We start from the raw sequence: 13,377 nt of genomic DNA, 5'->3' as shown, positions 1-13,377 counted from the left end.
ATGAAAAACAGCTTGCGGGGATAGCGTATCGAGGCCATGATTTGTCGAAGGCTAAAAGTTTGCACACTGACTTGATAAAAAGTACACCAGGTTGAGTACCGATCATGAGTTTATGGCCAGTCGTGGATGGTTTGATAGGTTTAAGAAAAGAAGTGGCATCCACAGTGTTGTTAGGCATGGGGAGGCAGCGGTGCTGATAAGAAAGCTGCAGAAAAGTCGTGACTGAATTCCAGCAGTACGTGGATGAGAATGGTTTAAGTATCAAACCAAGTGTTCAATTGTGATGAGACAGGCCTCTTTTGGAAGAAAATGCCAAAGAGGACCTATATTACAAAAGAGGAGAAGAAATTGCCTGGCCATAAACCCATGAAGGATAGGTTAACTCTACTGTTGTGTGCAAACGCTAGTGGGGACCTTAAGATCAAGCCTCTGCTAGTGTATCACTCCGAAACCCCCAGAGTTTTTAAGAAACATAAAGTTCTTAAAAATAAGCTGAATGTAATGTGGAAATCAAATGCCAAGGCCTGGGTAACTAGGCAAATCTTTCAGAGTGGGTTTCTGAAGTGTGTGCCCCCACTATCAAGGAATACCTCGAGAGAAAGGTTTGCCACTGAAAGCACTCCTCGTCATGGACAATGCCCCTGCCCACCCCCGACATGGAATATGAGCTGGCTGACGAGTTCAGCTGGCTTAAGGTCAAGTTTTGCCACCCAGAACTACCTCACTACTCCAGCCCATGGACCAGCAGATCATTGCAAACTTCAAAAAGCTGTACACCAAGGCACTCTTCCAAAGGTGTTTTGAAGTCACCAATGAAACCAGCCTAACACTTAATGAATTTTGGAAGGAACATTTCCACATCCTCAGTTGTGTTAGGCTGATAAATAAAGCATGGGCAAGTTTCTAAGAGGACCCTTACAGCAGGCTGGAGAAACCTTTGGCCTGATGGGGCTCCTCTTAGGGACTTCGAGGGTTTGATTCCCCAAGTCAGCTTGGAGATGACCCTGAAGCTGAACCCCTTCCTCTGCCTGACGCTGATGTTGAGGAAATTGTTTCTGTGGCCAAGTCCATGGGCTTGGAGGTGAGTTCTGATGATGTAGAGGAGCTGGTGGCAGAACACAACACGGAACTGACAACAGAGGAACTCCAGGAACTTCACAAGGAGCAGCAGAAGGTTTTGGCTGAGGAGGTGTCTGAAGAGGAGGAGAGCAAGGAGGTGCCTACTACAGGCACTAAAGAAATCAAGGAGATGCTGATGCACTGGGAGAAATTCCAGGAATTCTTCGAGAAGCATCACCATGACAAGGCTGTAGTGAACCGGGCTATTGACTATGTTGACGACAACTTAGTCAATGTGTACAGGAAACACCTGAAAAAACGTCAACAGCAGACGACCCTGTACAGGTTTTTTTCTAAAGAAGAAAACCAGCCCGGTCCCAGTGCCAAAAAACAGAGAAAAGAGGAATCTCCTGAAGAGCAGCAATCAGACTGTATGGAAGGAGATTCCCCTTCCAACCAGTGATGCTCTCTCCATACCTCCTCTCACATCCATCTCCACAGATCCAGATCCTCATCAATGCCAAGGTATGGGCCCTACTGTCGTGGTTAAAAACTTTTATTAGTGTTTATAAATGACCTAGAGATACAGTACAGTGAATATTTATTCATGCAAGTTAAAGCAATGAAAGGTGCCATAAATACAGTACACATTGAGTTACTAACAGTACATTTCAATTTGTGTTTAATCCACAGGTTACTGTACAGTACTGCACTCCATTGAATGAATCTCCCAAAGCCGTTGAGTCTGGGCTGTTCATCTGAGCTGTTCATGAGTGTCAAGGTATGGGCCATGCCGTATTAGCTGTTAAAACCTTTTTAATGTTTATAAATGACCTAAAGATGCTTGTAAGATTAAGGCTTTTGTGTATTATTACAGCTCATATCAGGAAATGATGTTTCTACATGTTATTTTGTGTTTAATCCACAGATTACTGTGCAGTAATTGAGTGAAGTTCCTGGAGGAGTTCAGTTCTTGTGTGGGGGGCAACTGTTCATATTCATCAACGTCAAGGTATGGATAAAGCTGTAGCCTACTGGTTGTGAAAAAGTTTTAATTTGATTATAAGTGACCTGGAAATGCTTGTACAGTAAGATTAAGGATTCTTTTGTAGATTAGCCTACAGCTCAAACCATTTTTACATTTGATTTTGTGTTTATTCCACAGGTTTACTCTTCGTTGAATGAAAGTCCTGGAGGAGTTCAGTGCTTGTGTGAGGGGCAACTGTACATATTCATCAACGTCAAGGTACAGTATGGATAAAGCTGTAGCCTACTGGTTGTGAAAAAGTTTTTGTGATTATAAGTGACCTGGAAATGCTTGTGCATACAGTAAGATTAAGGGTTTTTTTGTAAATTAGCCTACAGCTCAAACCATTTCTACATTTGATTTTGTGTTTATTCCACAGGTTTACCCTTCGTTGCGTGCAAGTCCTGGAGAGGAGCAGCTGTGTAACAGAGTGTACAGTACAGTAAATATAAGAGTAGCAGTAGAACGTGTACAGTAAATAGTGTACAGTACAGTAATTTCAATTTAGGTGTAGCATTAGAACGTGTACAGTACATTTCAATTTAGGTGTAAGGTGTACAGTCCATAGTCAGTAGCAACGTACGTACAGTATTAAGTAGTGTTAAGTATACAGTAGTATTAAGTCTTATGTTTGTGCTAGTATTAAGGATTCCTTTTGTAGACTAGTTTTAGTAATCATTAAGTACATACAGTGCAATAATAAAATGAAAAAATGAGTTAATTTCTGGTTTTCTTGTTTATCCCTTTAACATTGCATAGTAACGGTACACGGCGGTAGGCCTCTTAAGGTTTACTTCCTCTCTCCCTCAAAACTCCATATTTTTACCAGTTTAATATTGCATAGTAACGGGTACACGGAGGTGGTAGGCCTCTTAAGATTTTGTGTTGTCTATGTTGGGTTACTGTACAGTAACTTCCTCTCTCCCTCAAAACTCCATTTTTTTACCCGTTTAATATTGCATAATACGTGTCGGGTACACGGAGGTGGTAGGCCTCTTTAAGATTTCTACTACGGTACATAGAGAAAAACAAAGCATCGGAGGTTGTCCACTGCTGCCAGGTGTATGATGAAGCAAAACATTGCTGGCTGTACGTACAGTGCTGTACATTCAGACATTTGGATACACATACTGTACATATGTAACAATAATTGATGACAAAAATTTAGTACATACAGTATGGTATTACGTACATACACTAATTTGGAAACAAGTGTAACTGCAGCGTACAGTCTCATGTTGGTTTTAATTTTTTTTTTTAGACAGGCGCACGTTTGCATTTCTGTAGCGAATGCAATGTTTACATGTGCTGTTCGTTAGTGAATGCCTTAAGGTTCTCGGTAAAGAAGAGCTTAGCCTGAGGTTAACTCAGAGATTCTGCTTACATACAAGGAACAGTCTCATGCTCGATTTTTTTTTTTTAGACAGAGGCACCCTTGTGCATTTCTGTAGCGAATGCAATGTTTACGTGTGCTGTTCGTTAGTGAATGCCGTAAGGTTCTCGGTAAAGAAGAGCTTAGCCTGAGGTTAACTCAGAGATTCTGCTTACATACAAGGAACATTCTCATGCTCGATTTTTTTTTTTAGACAGAGGCACACTTGTGCATTTCTGTAGCGAATGCAATGTTTACGTGTGCTGTTCGTTAGTGAATGCCGTAAGGTTCTCGGTAAAGAAGAGCTTAGCCTGAGGTTAACTCGGAGATTCTGCTTACAAGAAATAGTCTCATGCTCGATTTTTTTTTAGACAGAGGCGCACTTGTGCATTTCTGTAGCGAATGCAATGTTTACGTGTGCTGTCCGTTAGTGAATGCCGTAAGATTCTCGGGTTAGCCTAAGGTTAACTGGGGATTCTGCTTACAAGGATATTTTATTGAAAAATACTTGTTAGGGTATCATAACATTTATTGAAAGATGTTTTGCAGTGATTTTATACATTACAGTAGACTCTGAATGGAATTTACCATAAATTAATACAATCCTGAACGTACACAATGTTTATGTAATTACAGTAGTACCGCGATACGCCACCAGGACGGCGCCCTGGTTTGTTTACATTCGCGCTTGCCACAAGCTGCCGATGCCGACGTAACAAGACTTTTTCTTAATTTTTATAACAGACTCTACAGTACATTCGGCTTATTTTTAATATTATATTATTAATTTAATGTAATGACCAGGCTTGTTTTTCATTGTATTTATCATTAACAACAGTTTTTGTGCGCACCCCGTTACAGTACAGTACTGTACATTCTGGAGTGCATATGGGCTGCCTAGCCTAGCCTGCAGCGCTTCGGTCTACCACTGGTAGGCCAATTTTTTGATACAGTATGCATTTAAAACTGTAAGAAGACTTTTAATAAGGTAAGTTATTTAACTCTGAACTTATTTAATTGTAATGTGTGTAGTGTTTTGTATAAAAAGACAAGGTTGGAGTAGTGACTGGTGGTCAGGAACGGATTAATCCATTTTCAGTTATTTCTTATGGTCGAAATTGATTCGAATTCGACAAAATCGAATCTCGACATTCCTTCTAGAACGGATTAGCGTGGAAACAGTACCACTGTATATATATATACATACATATATATATATATATACATACATATATATATATATATATATATATATATATATATATATATATATATATATATATATATATATATATATATATATATATATATATATATATATATATATATATATATATATATATATATATATATATATTTATATATACATACATTATATATATATGAACCATTCCAGAAATTTTGTCACAATTCCCGAGGTCTCAGACTGTGTGAGCTGTAATGGCGAAGTTTGTAGGACAAGGAGACATTGTCCTGTTCCAACGGTCAGGGCGTGAGGAAACGCAACCCCCAAATATCACCCAAAAGCCATTAACTTTTGGCGTGGGTATTTCTGACCTACGATTGGTCAGATATCCCTGGTAGGAGAAATCAACCAATGTCTTGCCTGAGGGGAAAATGCAGGGGTGAGAGAAATGTCCAGCGTGCCCACGCTAGGCCGCCGTTGGGAGGATTCGGGCTCTGGCACTCGGAAGGCAATGATGTGCTATTGTCCATCACCTCGCGCTATTCTGCTGTTGCGGCCGGTTACCACTAAGTTACTGTAATTTTTAGTTTCATCAGATACTCGGGCCCTTGTGTAAGTTTTAGTTAACCCTCTAACGCCGAGCCTCTATTTACAAAAGTGTCTGTCATATGCCAGCGGCGTTCGGGAGTTAGCGCCGAAGTGGAAAAAAAAAGTTTTTTTTTTTAAATCACAGCACGCTTAGTTTTTAAGATTAAGAGTTCATTTTTGGCTCCTTTTTTTTCAATGCCTGAAGTTTAGTATGCAACCATCAGAAATGAAAAAAAATATCATTACCATATATAAATATTGAAGTATATGACAGCACGAAAAAAAAATTTCATATATAATTGTATACAAATCGCGTTGTGAGCAAAACGGTTAAAGCTAACGAGTTATTTTTTTTTCTGTGTATTGTACACTAAATTGCAATGATTTTGGTACATAACAAATTGTAAAACGATCAAATCAACACAGAGAAAATAATATCACAAAATGATGCATGAATTTGTAACGCTCGGACGTAAAAAAAAGTTTTTTTCAAAAATTCACCATAAATCGAAATATTGTGCTAGAGACTTCCTGTTTGTTGCAAAATGAAGGTAATTAATTGAATATTACTAGACTGCAAGTGTTTTAGCTTACAATTGCAGTTTTTGACCATTTCGGTCGAGTTAAAGTTGACAGAAAGTAGAATTTTTTCTATTTATCATGATTTATATGAAAATATTTCAAAACTGATAAAAGCTACAACCATGGGTTATTTTTTGTTGTATTCTACATGAAATTGCACACATTTCCATATATAAAACTTTATGTAACGACTAAAAAAAAATGGTGCAAACATTACGACAAAGTGACGAAAGAATTTCTGAGATGTTCGGCAGAGTTACCGCGCGGATGTAAGGAAAATGTTTTTTAAAAAATTCACCATAAATCGAAATATTGTGCTAGAGACTTTCAATTTGTTGCAAAATGAAGGTACATGACTTAATATTACTAGAATGTAAGAGTTTTAGCTTATAATTGCGTTTTTCGACCATTTCAGTCGAGTTAAAGTTGACCGAAGGTTGAAATTTTGGCACTTATCGTGATTTATATGGAAATATTTCAAAACTGATAAAAGCTACAACCATGAGTTATTTTCTGTTGTATTCTACATGAAATTGCACACATTTTCATATATAAAACTTTATGTAACGACTAATATAAACCGGTGCAAACATTACGACAAAGTGACCAAAGAATTTCTGAGACGTTCGGCAGAGTTACCGCGCGTGGACGTAAAGGAAAAGTTTTTTCAAAAATTCACCATAAATCGAAATATTGTGCTAGAGACTTTCAATTTGTTGCAAAATGAAGGTACATGACTTAATATTACTAGAATGTAAGAGTTTTAGCTTACAATTGCGTTTTTCGACCATTTCGGTCGAGTTAAAGTTGACCGAAGGTTGAAATTTTGGCACTTATCATGATTTATATGGAAATATTCAAAACTGATAGAAGCTACAACCATGAGTTATTTTCTGTTGTATTCTACAAGAAATTGCGCACATTTCCATATATAAAACTTTATGTAACGACTAATATAAACCGGTGCAAAAATTACGACAAAATGACGAAAGAATTTCTTAAATTTTCAGCAGAGTTACCACGCGGACGTAAGGAAAAAGTTTTTTTCAAAAATTCACCATAAATCAAAATATTGTGCTAGAGACTTCCAATTTGTTGCAAAATGAAGGTAAATGATTGAATATTACTAGAATGTAAGATCTTTAGCTTACAATTGCGTTTTTCAACATTTCGGTCGAGTCAAAGTTGACCGAAGGTTGAAATTTTTTGTAGTCGACGTATGGTACGTCCACTCGGCACCCAACAGACAATTTTAGTCGACGTACGATACGTCCGGTCGGCGTTTAAGGGTTAATACAGATCATTGTTAAATTTATCCCGTGTCTTATTTAAGCATGACCCACAATACTGCAGCCGAACCAGTGTAAGTAGACCCCATGAGAGGTCGGGGTCATCTTCTGGTGTCAGATGTGTAGGGTCTGCTGCGAAGTGCTAATTAATACAGTAGTAAATATACCAAACTATGGGTCTGCGATTGTGCCAATCCAATAACTGTGCAGTGATAGTGATCTGAAAAAATGATGGAACTGACAAATGAAACAATCGCACAAAGGGCCGACGTTGAAGTGATACATCAAAGCATAATTGTGCCTGCGTTCCCATAATTAAGCACTAAGTAACGGGTGGAAAATAGTAAACAAAGTTGCGTGGGCGAAATTAATCGAATACCGAGCACGAGAAATCGTGTAACGGGGAAACATAGACAAGACGGATGTCGTATGAAAAAAGAGAAGACTAGCACTCCCTTAGTTAAAAACAACCAGACACGTGTGGCGAGTGCGAAGTGGAAAGTGGCCATCGTCGAGAGCATTGACTGTTAGCATTAATATTATTAGTGCTTTCGCCGATCATTGTCAGTGTGGAGAAACAAAATGCAGATGGCGGCCACCCGCCGTTCCCACCAAAGGAAAAGCATCCTCGAGGAGGTAGGAGAAGGGATCATGGCGAGAAGCAGCCCTTTCCTGCCAAAGGAGGGTTGTCCCAGACAACTCCCCCTAGAAGGGCCAATTGCCTTGTTAACGGAGTCAGCCCAGGAAACGCATCCCCTCCCTCTCGAGGAAGGGGAAGACGAACCTGGAGGGAAGGCGAATGGAGTTCCAGGCCAACCCCCCTCCTCCCCTCAACCCAGTGCCAGCTATAGCAGTGATGGAGATGGCAGTTATGTGTGCCTGGGAAAACAAGAGAAGTCTTGTTGGGCAGGGGAAGGGACACCAGTTATCCCTCCTGAGAGTAGTGGAGTGAGAGTGATGGAGTAGGGGACTCCCCCCTACTGGACAGCACACTCCCCCTCAAGAGTGGGAGTGAGTATGAAGGAGAAACCTCCTTCCCCCTCCCTCTCAAGCAGTTGAGAAAACGGTGCCACCACAGGGATGGATGGATGGGGGAGCGTGCGAGAGCTGTAAGCTGAGGTTTGGTAGGCCTAGCCGAAAGCTGTTTAGATTTTTAGTATTAAGAACAGCTGATAGCCGTCAGATAGCGGCTATCGACAGTGAGGGAGGGAAAACAAAACACCTCCCCTCAAGAAGAAGGCAAGTCAGGTGGGTTCCTTCATTGGTGCCAAGGAGGACGAGGGAGGCAGTGTACAGACCAGTGTAAATAAATCATTGAAAATTTTTGTGAGGAATTTCATCAGTCTGGGTGTGAAATTTGGTCAACCATTATTGAATCCAAAGTTTTTCTATTCACTGTAGTTGAAACTTTTTTTTGCAATTATTAAATTATCAAAAGGTCTTGTCATTAGTTATCTGTTAAGTGATATTAGATAAAGTGTCCTTTTGTTTTGTATTTTTTAGGTTATTCAAGTCAGTGCTGTAAAATTTTGTTCTTAACAGAAATAAACTATTAACTAGTGTTTTGTCCAATTTTCAAAATCAGTTTTGTGGTTGCTGAATCCTTTTGTGATTTATCTGTAATTTAATTTCAAACTGGTATTGCTTTGCTTTAATATTTTGTGACAATTCTTGACTTTTTAATTTTATTTTGTTCATTTTTGTGTTGGCGTTTCTTAACTCCTCCACCACCGAGGGTGGGAGACACACCCCCCCTCTAGAGCCCCTCCTCAGTGGCCAAGTGTTTGTTTGCTAACCTCACTGATAGTGTGTAATTTTAGATATACTGTTATTGCTTAGTTACCCAGGTGTTGACCTTTTTGAGATTTAGCTGAGAACTTGATATTGTGAAATGATTGGGTATATTCTGGGAAAACTGAATAAGGGAGCTGATGCTCTGTCTAGAAATGTTACAATAGGTGTTACAACAACAGCCAAAAAGAGCGAGGAACGATGAAAGCAATCTTGTAATGTTAGTGGCACAGGCGATGTCAATGCACTGCCAACAACGTTATAAGTAGCAGTTACAGTTGAATACTTTAAATACGCCTGCGGGCAAGTTACACAGAAAACGGGTTAGTCAGGTCAGCTGTGAGTGACTGGAGCCGCGGCGCATTGGGCGAGTTGAGAGAGAGAGAGACAACGACTGGTTGAATGCAAGAAGGATCCATGCTGGGAGGGTCCCAAAGTACATGCCCTGTAAGTGGTTGTGTGACTGGGTATGTGAGAGGGTTGAGTGACGAATCCCCAATTCTGGAAGTGCCGTGAGATAAATTCTGTATGAAAAAAAAAAACCTGTTGAGTTGTTCTTCCTTGTTCTTTGATAGAAAGAACCATCCATATAATTCATGTAAGTCCATATTTATGGCATATAGGCATAGAAAAGTCCCTTATAAGAGTGCACGAAGGGATGCCTGTTAAATTCGATCATGGGCATATAAATGTGGTGAGACCACTCCCTGCTGCACAGGGCAATACAAGAATGTTTGCGTTCGTGGAAGTGTTCACATGCATCCCACACACAGGTGTGATGGTGGATACAACCTGCCTATTCGGCCTGTAGCATGTGAAAGAAATTAAGAGCAATACTGGGTTATCCAAGACAGTCTGGCATCCCACACCAATAAACCAGTACCCCTAACCCTGGACTGACTGGGTACTCGGGAGAAGATCTTGTGGAACACGTACGCGCATAAGTAGGTGCTATGCTGAGCGCGAGAATGTGTTCAAGAGTCCATGTCGTAAGTGAATGCCGTTGCAAAGTGCACAAAATGTGTCAGTGATCAAAATTTGTAATTGTTGTCCCATGTCCTTACCTTGAAATCAGAGTCATACCAAGAGTTTAATGTTTTATATTTCATGTTTGTGTTTTAGTTTTCACAAATGTCTGAGTCACAATATCACTTCCTGTGTGTCATATTTCAGTGTTTTGATTTTTGCCTTGTGGTTATGTGGATTTCTACGCAACATTTTTTGTTGCTGTTGTCCCTTAACCCTTAAACGCCGACTGGACGTATTGTACGTTGACTAAAATTGTCTGTCAGGTGCCGAGTGGATGTACGGTACGTCGACTACAAAAAGTTTTTTTTAAATATTCGTGGAAAAATAGTTATAGGCCTAGTTTGTGAAAGATTTTAAATCGTGCGCCTTGAGGGATGCTGGGAGTTCACGGATCACGCTGTTGTTTTGTTTACAAGCATTATCCAGCCGCACATGTGGAAATTTCTTTCTTCTCGCACTACAGAGCATCAGCGACGCATCTAATAAATTCTTGCGTCACTTTGTCGTAATTTTTGCACCGTTTTATATTAGCCGTTACACAAAGTTTTATATATGAAAATGTGTGCAATTTCATGTAAAATACAACAAAAAACAACCCATGGTTGTAGCTTTTATCAGTTTTGAAATATTTTCATATAAATCACGATAAGTGCCAAAATTTCAACCTTCGGTCAACTTTGACTCGACTGAAATGGTCGAAAAACGCAATTGTAAGCTAAAACTCTTACATTCTAGTAATATTCAATCATTTACCTTCATTTTGCAACAAATTGGAAGTCTCTAGCACAATATTTCGAGTTATGGTGAATTTTTTAAAAAACTTTTTCCTTACGTCCGCGCAGTAACTCTGCCGAAACTCTCAGAAATTTTTTCATCACTGTGTCATAATTTTTACACCGTTTTACATTAGCCGTTACATAAAGTTTTATATATTAAAATGTGCGTAATTTCATGTAAAATATAACAAAAAACAACCCATGGTTGTAGCTTTTACCAGTTTTTAAATATTTTCATATAAATCATGATAAGTGCCAAAATTTCAACCTTCGGTCAACTTTGACTCGACTGAAATGGTCGAAAAATGCAATTGTAAGCTAAAACGCTTACATTCTAGTAATATTCAATAATTTACCTTCATTTTGCAACAAATTGGAAGTCTCTAGCACAATATTTCGATTTATGGTGAATTTTTGAAAAATACTTTTTCCTTGCATCCACGTGGTAACTCGGCCGAAATTCTCAGAAATTCTTTCGTCACTTTGACGCAATGTTTGCACCGTTTTTCTAATAGCCGTTACATAAAGTTTTATATATGAAAATGTGCGCAATTTCATGTACAATACAACAGAAAATAACTCATGGTTATAGCTTTTATCAGTTTTGAAATATTTTCATAAAAATCACGATAAATAGAAAAAATTCGACCTTCGGTCAACTTTAACTTGACCAAAATGGTCGAAAACTGCAATTGTAAGCTAAAACACTTTCAGTCAAGTAATATTCAATCAATTACCTTCATTTTGCAACAAACAGGAAGTCTCTACCACAATATTTCGATTTATGGTGAATTTTTGAAAAAACTTTTTTTACGTCCATCGCGTTCACAATTCATGCATCATTTGTGATAATATTTTCTCTGTGTTGCTTTCATCGTTTTACAATTTGTTATATACCAAAATCATTGCAATTTAGTGTACAATACAAAGAAAAAAATAACTCATTAGCTTTAACCGCTTTGCTCACAGCGCGATTTGTATACAATTATAGATGAAATTTTTTTTCACACTGTTATATATTTCAATATTTATATATGATAATGATATTTTTTTTCATTTCTGATGGTTGCATACTAAACTTCAGGCAATGACAAAAAAAGGAGCCAAAAATGAACTCTTAATCTTAAAAACTAAGCGTGCTGTGATGTTTTGAAAAAACTTTTTCCGCTTAGCGCTAACTCCCGAATAACGCGGCATATGGCAGACACTTTTGTAAATAGAGGCTCGGTGCTTAAGGGTTAATATGAGACGATGCAGTCATATTGTCTGGGACCAACAAAATGTGGATCCTTTTGGAGGCTTTAATTTTCTGCGAAGGAAACACAGTCAATAGCCCCAGGAAGCTAATACAACACTCCTCAGGACAGGTGACCATCTTCCCCCTAACCGACAATCCTCCCAATGGCCTCCCCAACCTGTCAAGGAGGCATCCATGTGTATTATCACTCATACAAATGATGGAGCCAGGTCAGCCTGTTTCACAGAAATCCCTTCCAGACCCATGGACAGAGTATCATCCCGATCTCAGAAAAAGGCCATTGCAAAGCCTTTTCCTGGCATGTGAGAGCCAGACCGTTTAAATCCTACAGGCACAACCTCAGGATTAGATCTACCATGGACCCAAACTGTAACAGGCCCACAATTTGTTCCAGCTATCGTCAGGAAAAGCTGGGCTGTGCAAGGAATCTTCTAGGTCCTTCCTTATTATGGATTGAGGGCTATTGGGAAGAGACAACTGGCCATGAAGAGTGGCCCAACAAAGTCCCAGGTTTCGTCAGCACTCTTTTCTAGGTAGGCCACCAGTTAAAGTCCTTCATTCCTGAGCTCCCAAAAAATATATAAGTACAGTACATATAAAAATTTATGCAAACATGTTTGTTCAAATTTGACAAGTCAAAGATCACCCTTCATTCAGATGAGTGCTTCTTGGGAATGATGAAGGGTGGTGGCAAATAAACCTGGGTCTAGTTTTTGGAATAAACTACATTAGAGGAGGGGGAAGGTGAGACCATCTCTACCCTAGCCCACTGAAAATTAAACTGCGTCCCAAAGGGGAGGACTTCCACTGCATGATATGCTGTAGAAGACAACCCCAACAATGCAAGTCCAATGGGGCTCCACCTTTTTCCTTCCTTGTAATACACAGCCCCGAAGTTGATTTTTCTTCCCTGATAGGAGTGTCTTGTCCACTTTGAAAGGGGTGCTGATGCTATCGTTGTCCTTCTGTCGTTGGAGGGGTTCTTTAGTAGTGACTGGAGGCTTGTATTGGCTCTGATTCACACCAAACTTTCTTAGGTTAAGGAAGAGGAAACTCTCATGAGTATTATTTCCCAGATTTCCCCTTTTCAAGAACAGTATATACGAGTATTGGGCAAATCTGTTGTTGGGCTTGTTCAATGAGTTGTGCGACAAAAGACTCTTCAAAAAGGCTCCCAACAGACAGGGAAAGCATGCCATAGGGAGGTTACAATGGGGAGCGAAATGCTGGAGCCTACCAATGCTTCCTTTCCTTGATGTGACACTTCAGAAAGTTGCAGAGAGCTCCAAATAGGATCCACATAAGTATTTTGGCTGCTACAGTGAACATTGTTCAGGAAGACACTAAAAACTCTTTAACAGGTGGAGCCTAGCATAAAATTCAGCCATGGCTGTCCTGGGATTTTTCTCATTGGGATCCC

General features: G+C 39.3%; 1 protein-coding gene across 1 annotated transcript in view; it reads left to right on the top strand.

The window, feature by feature from the left end:
• LOC136839036 (tigger transposable element-derived protein 1-like) overlaps positions 1–2,792 on the top strand; it is a 3,064-nt gene extending 272 nt beyond the window's left edge. Inside the window, exons 2-4 of the mRNA XM_067104701.1 lie at positions 962–1,840; positions 1,988–2,071; positions 2,225–2,792. Of these exons, the coding sequence (XP_066960802.1) occupies positions 962–1,522 (561 nt within the window). The 3' untranslated portion in view covers positions 1,523–1,840; positions 1,988–2,071; positions 2,225–2,792. The remainder of the gene's footprint in view (positions 1–961; positions 1,841–1,987; positions 2,072–2,224) is intronic.
• The last annotated feature ends 10,585 nt before the right edge of the window (positions 2,793–13,377 follow it).

Source organism: Macrobrachium rosenbergii, chromosome 5 (assembly GCF_040412425.1).
Source record: "Macrobrachium rosenbergii isolate ZJJX-2024 chromosome 5, ASM4041242v1, whole genome shotgun sequence".
NCBI lineage: Eukaryota > Metazoa > Arthropoda > Malacostraca > Decapoda > Palaemonidae > Macrobrachium > Macrobrachium rosenbergii.
Note: the sequence above shows the minus strand (reverse complement) of the source record. Positions and strands in the feature narration are given on the sequence as shown.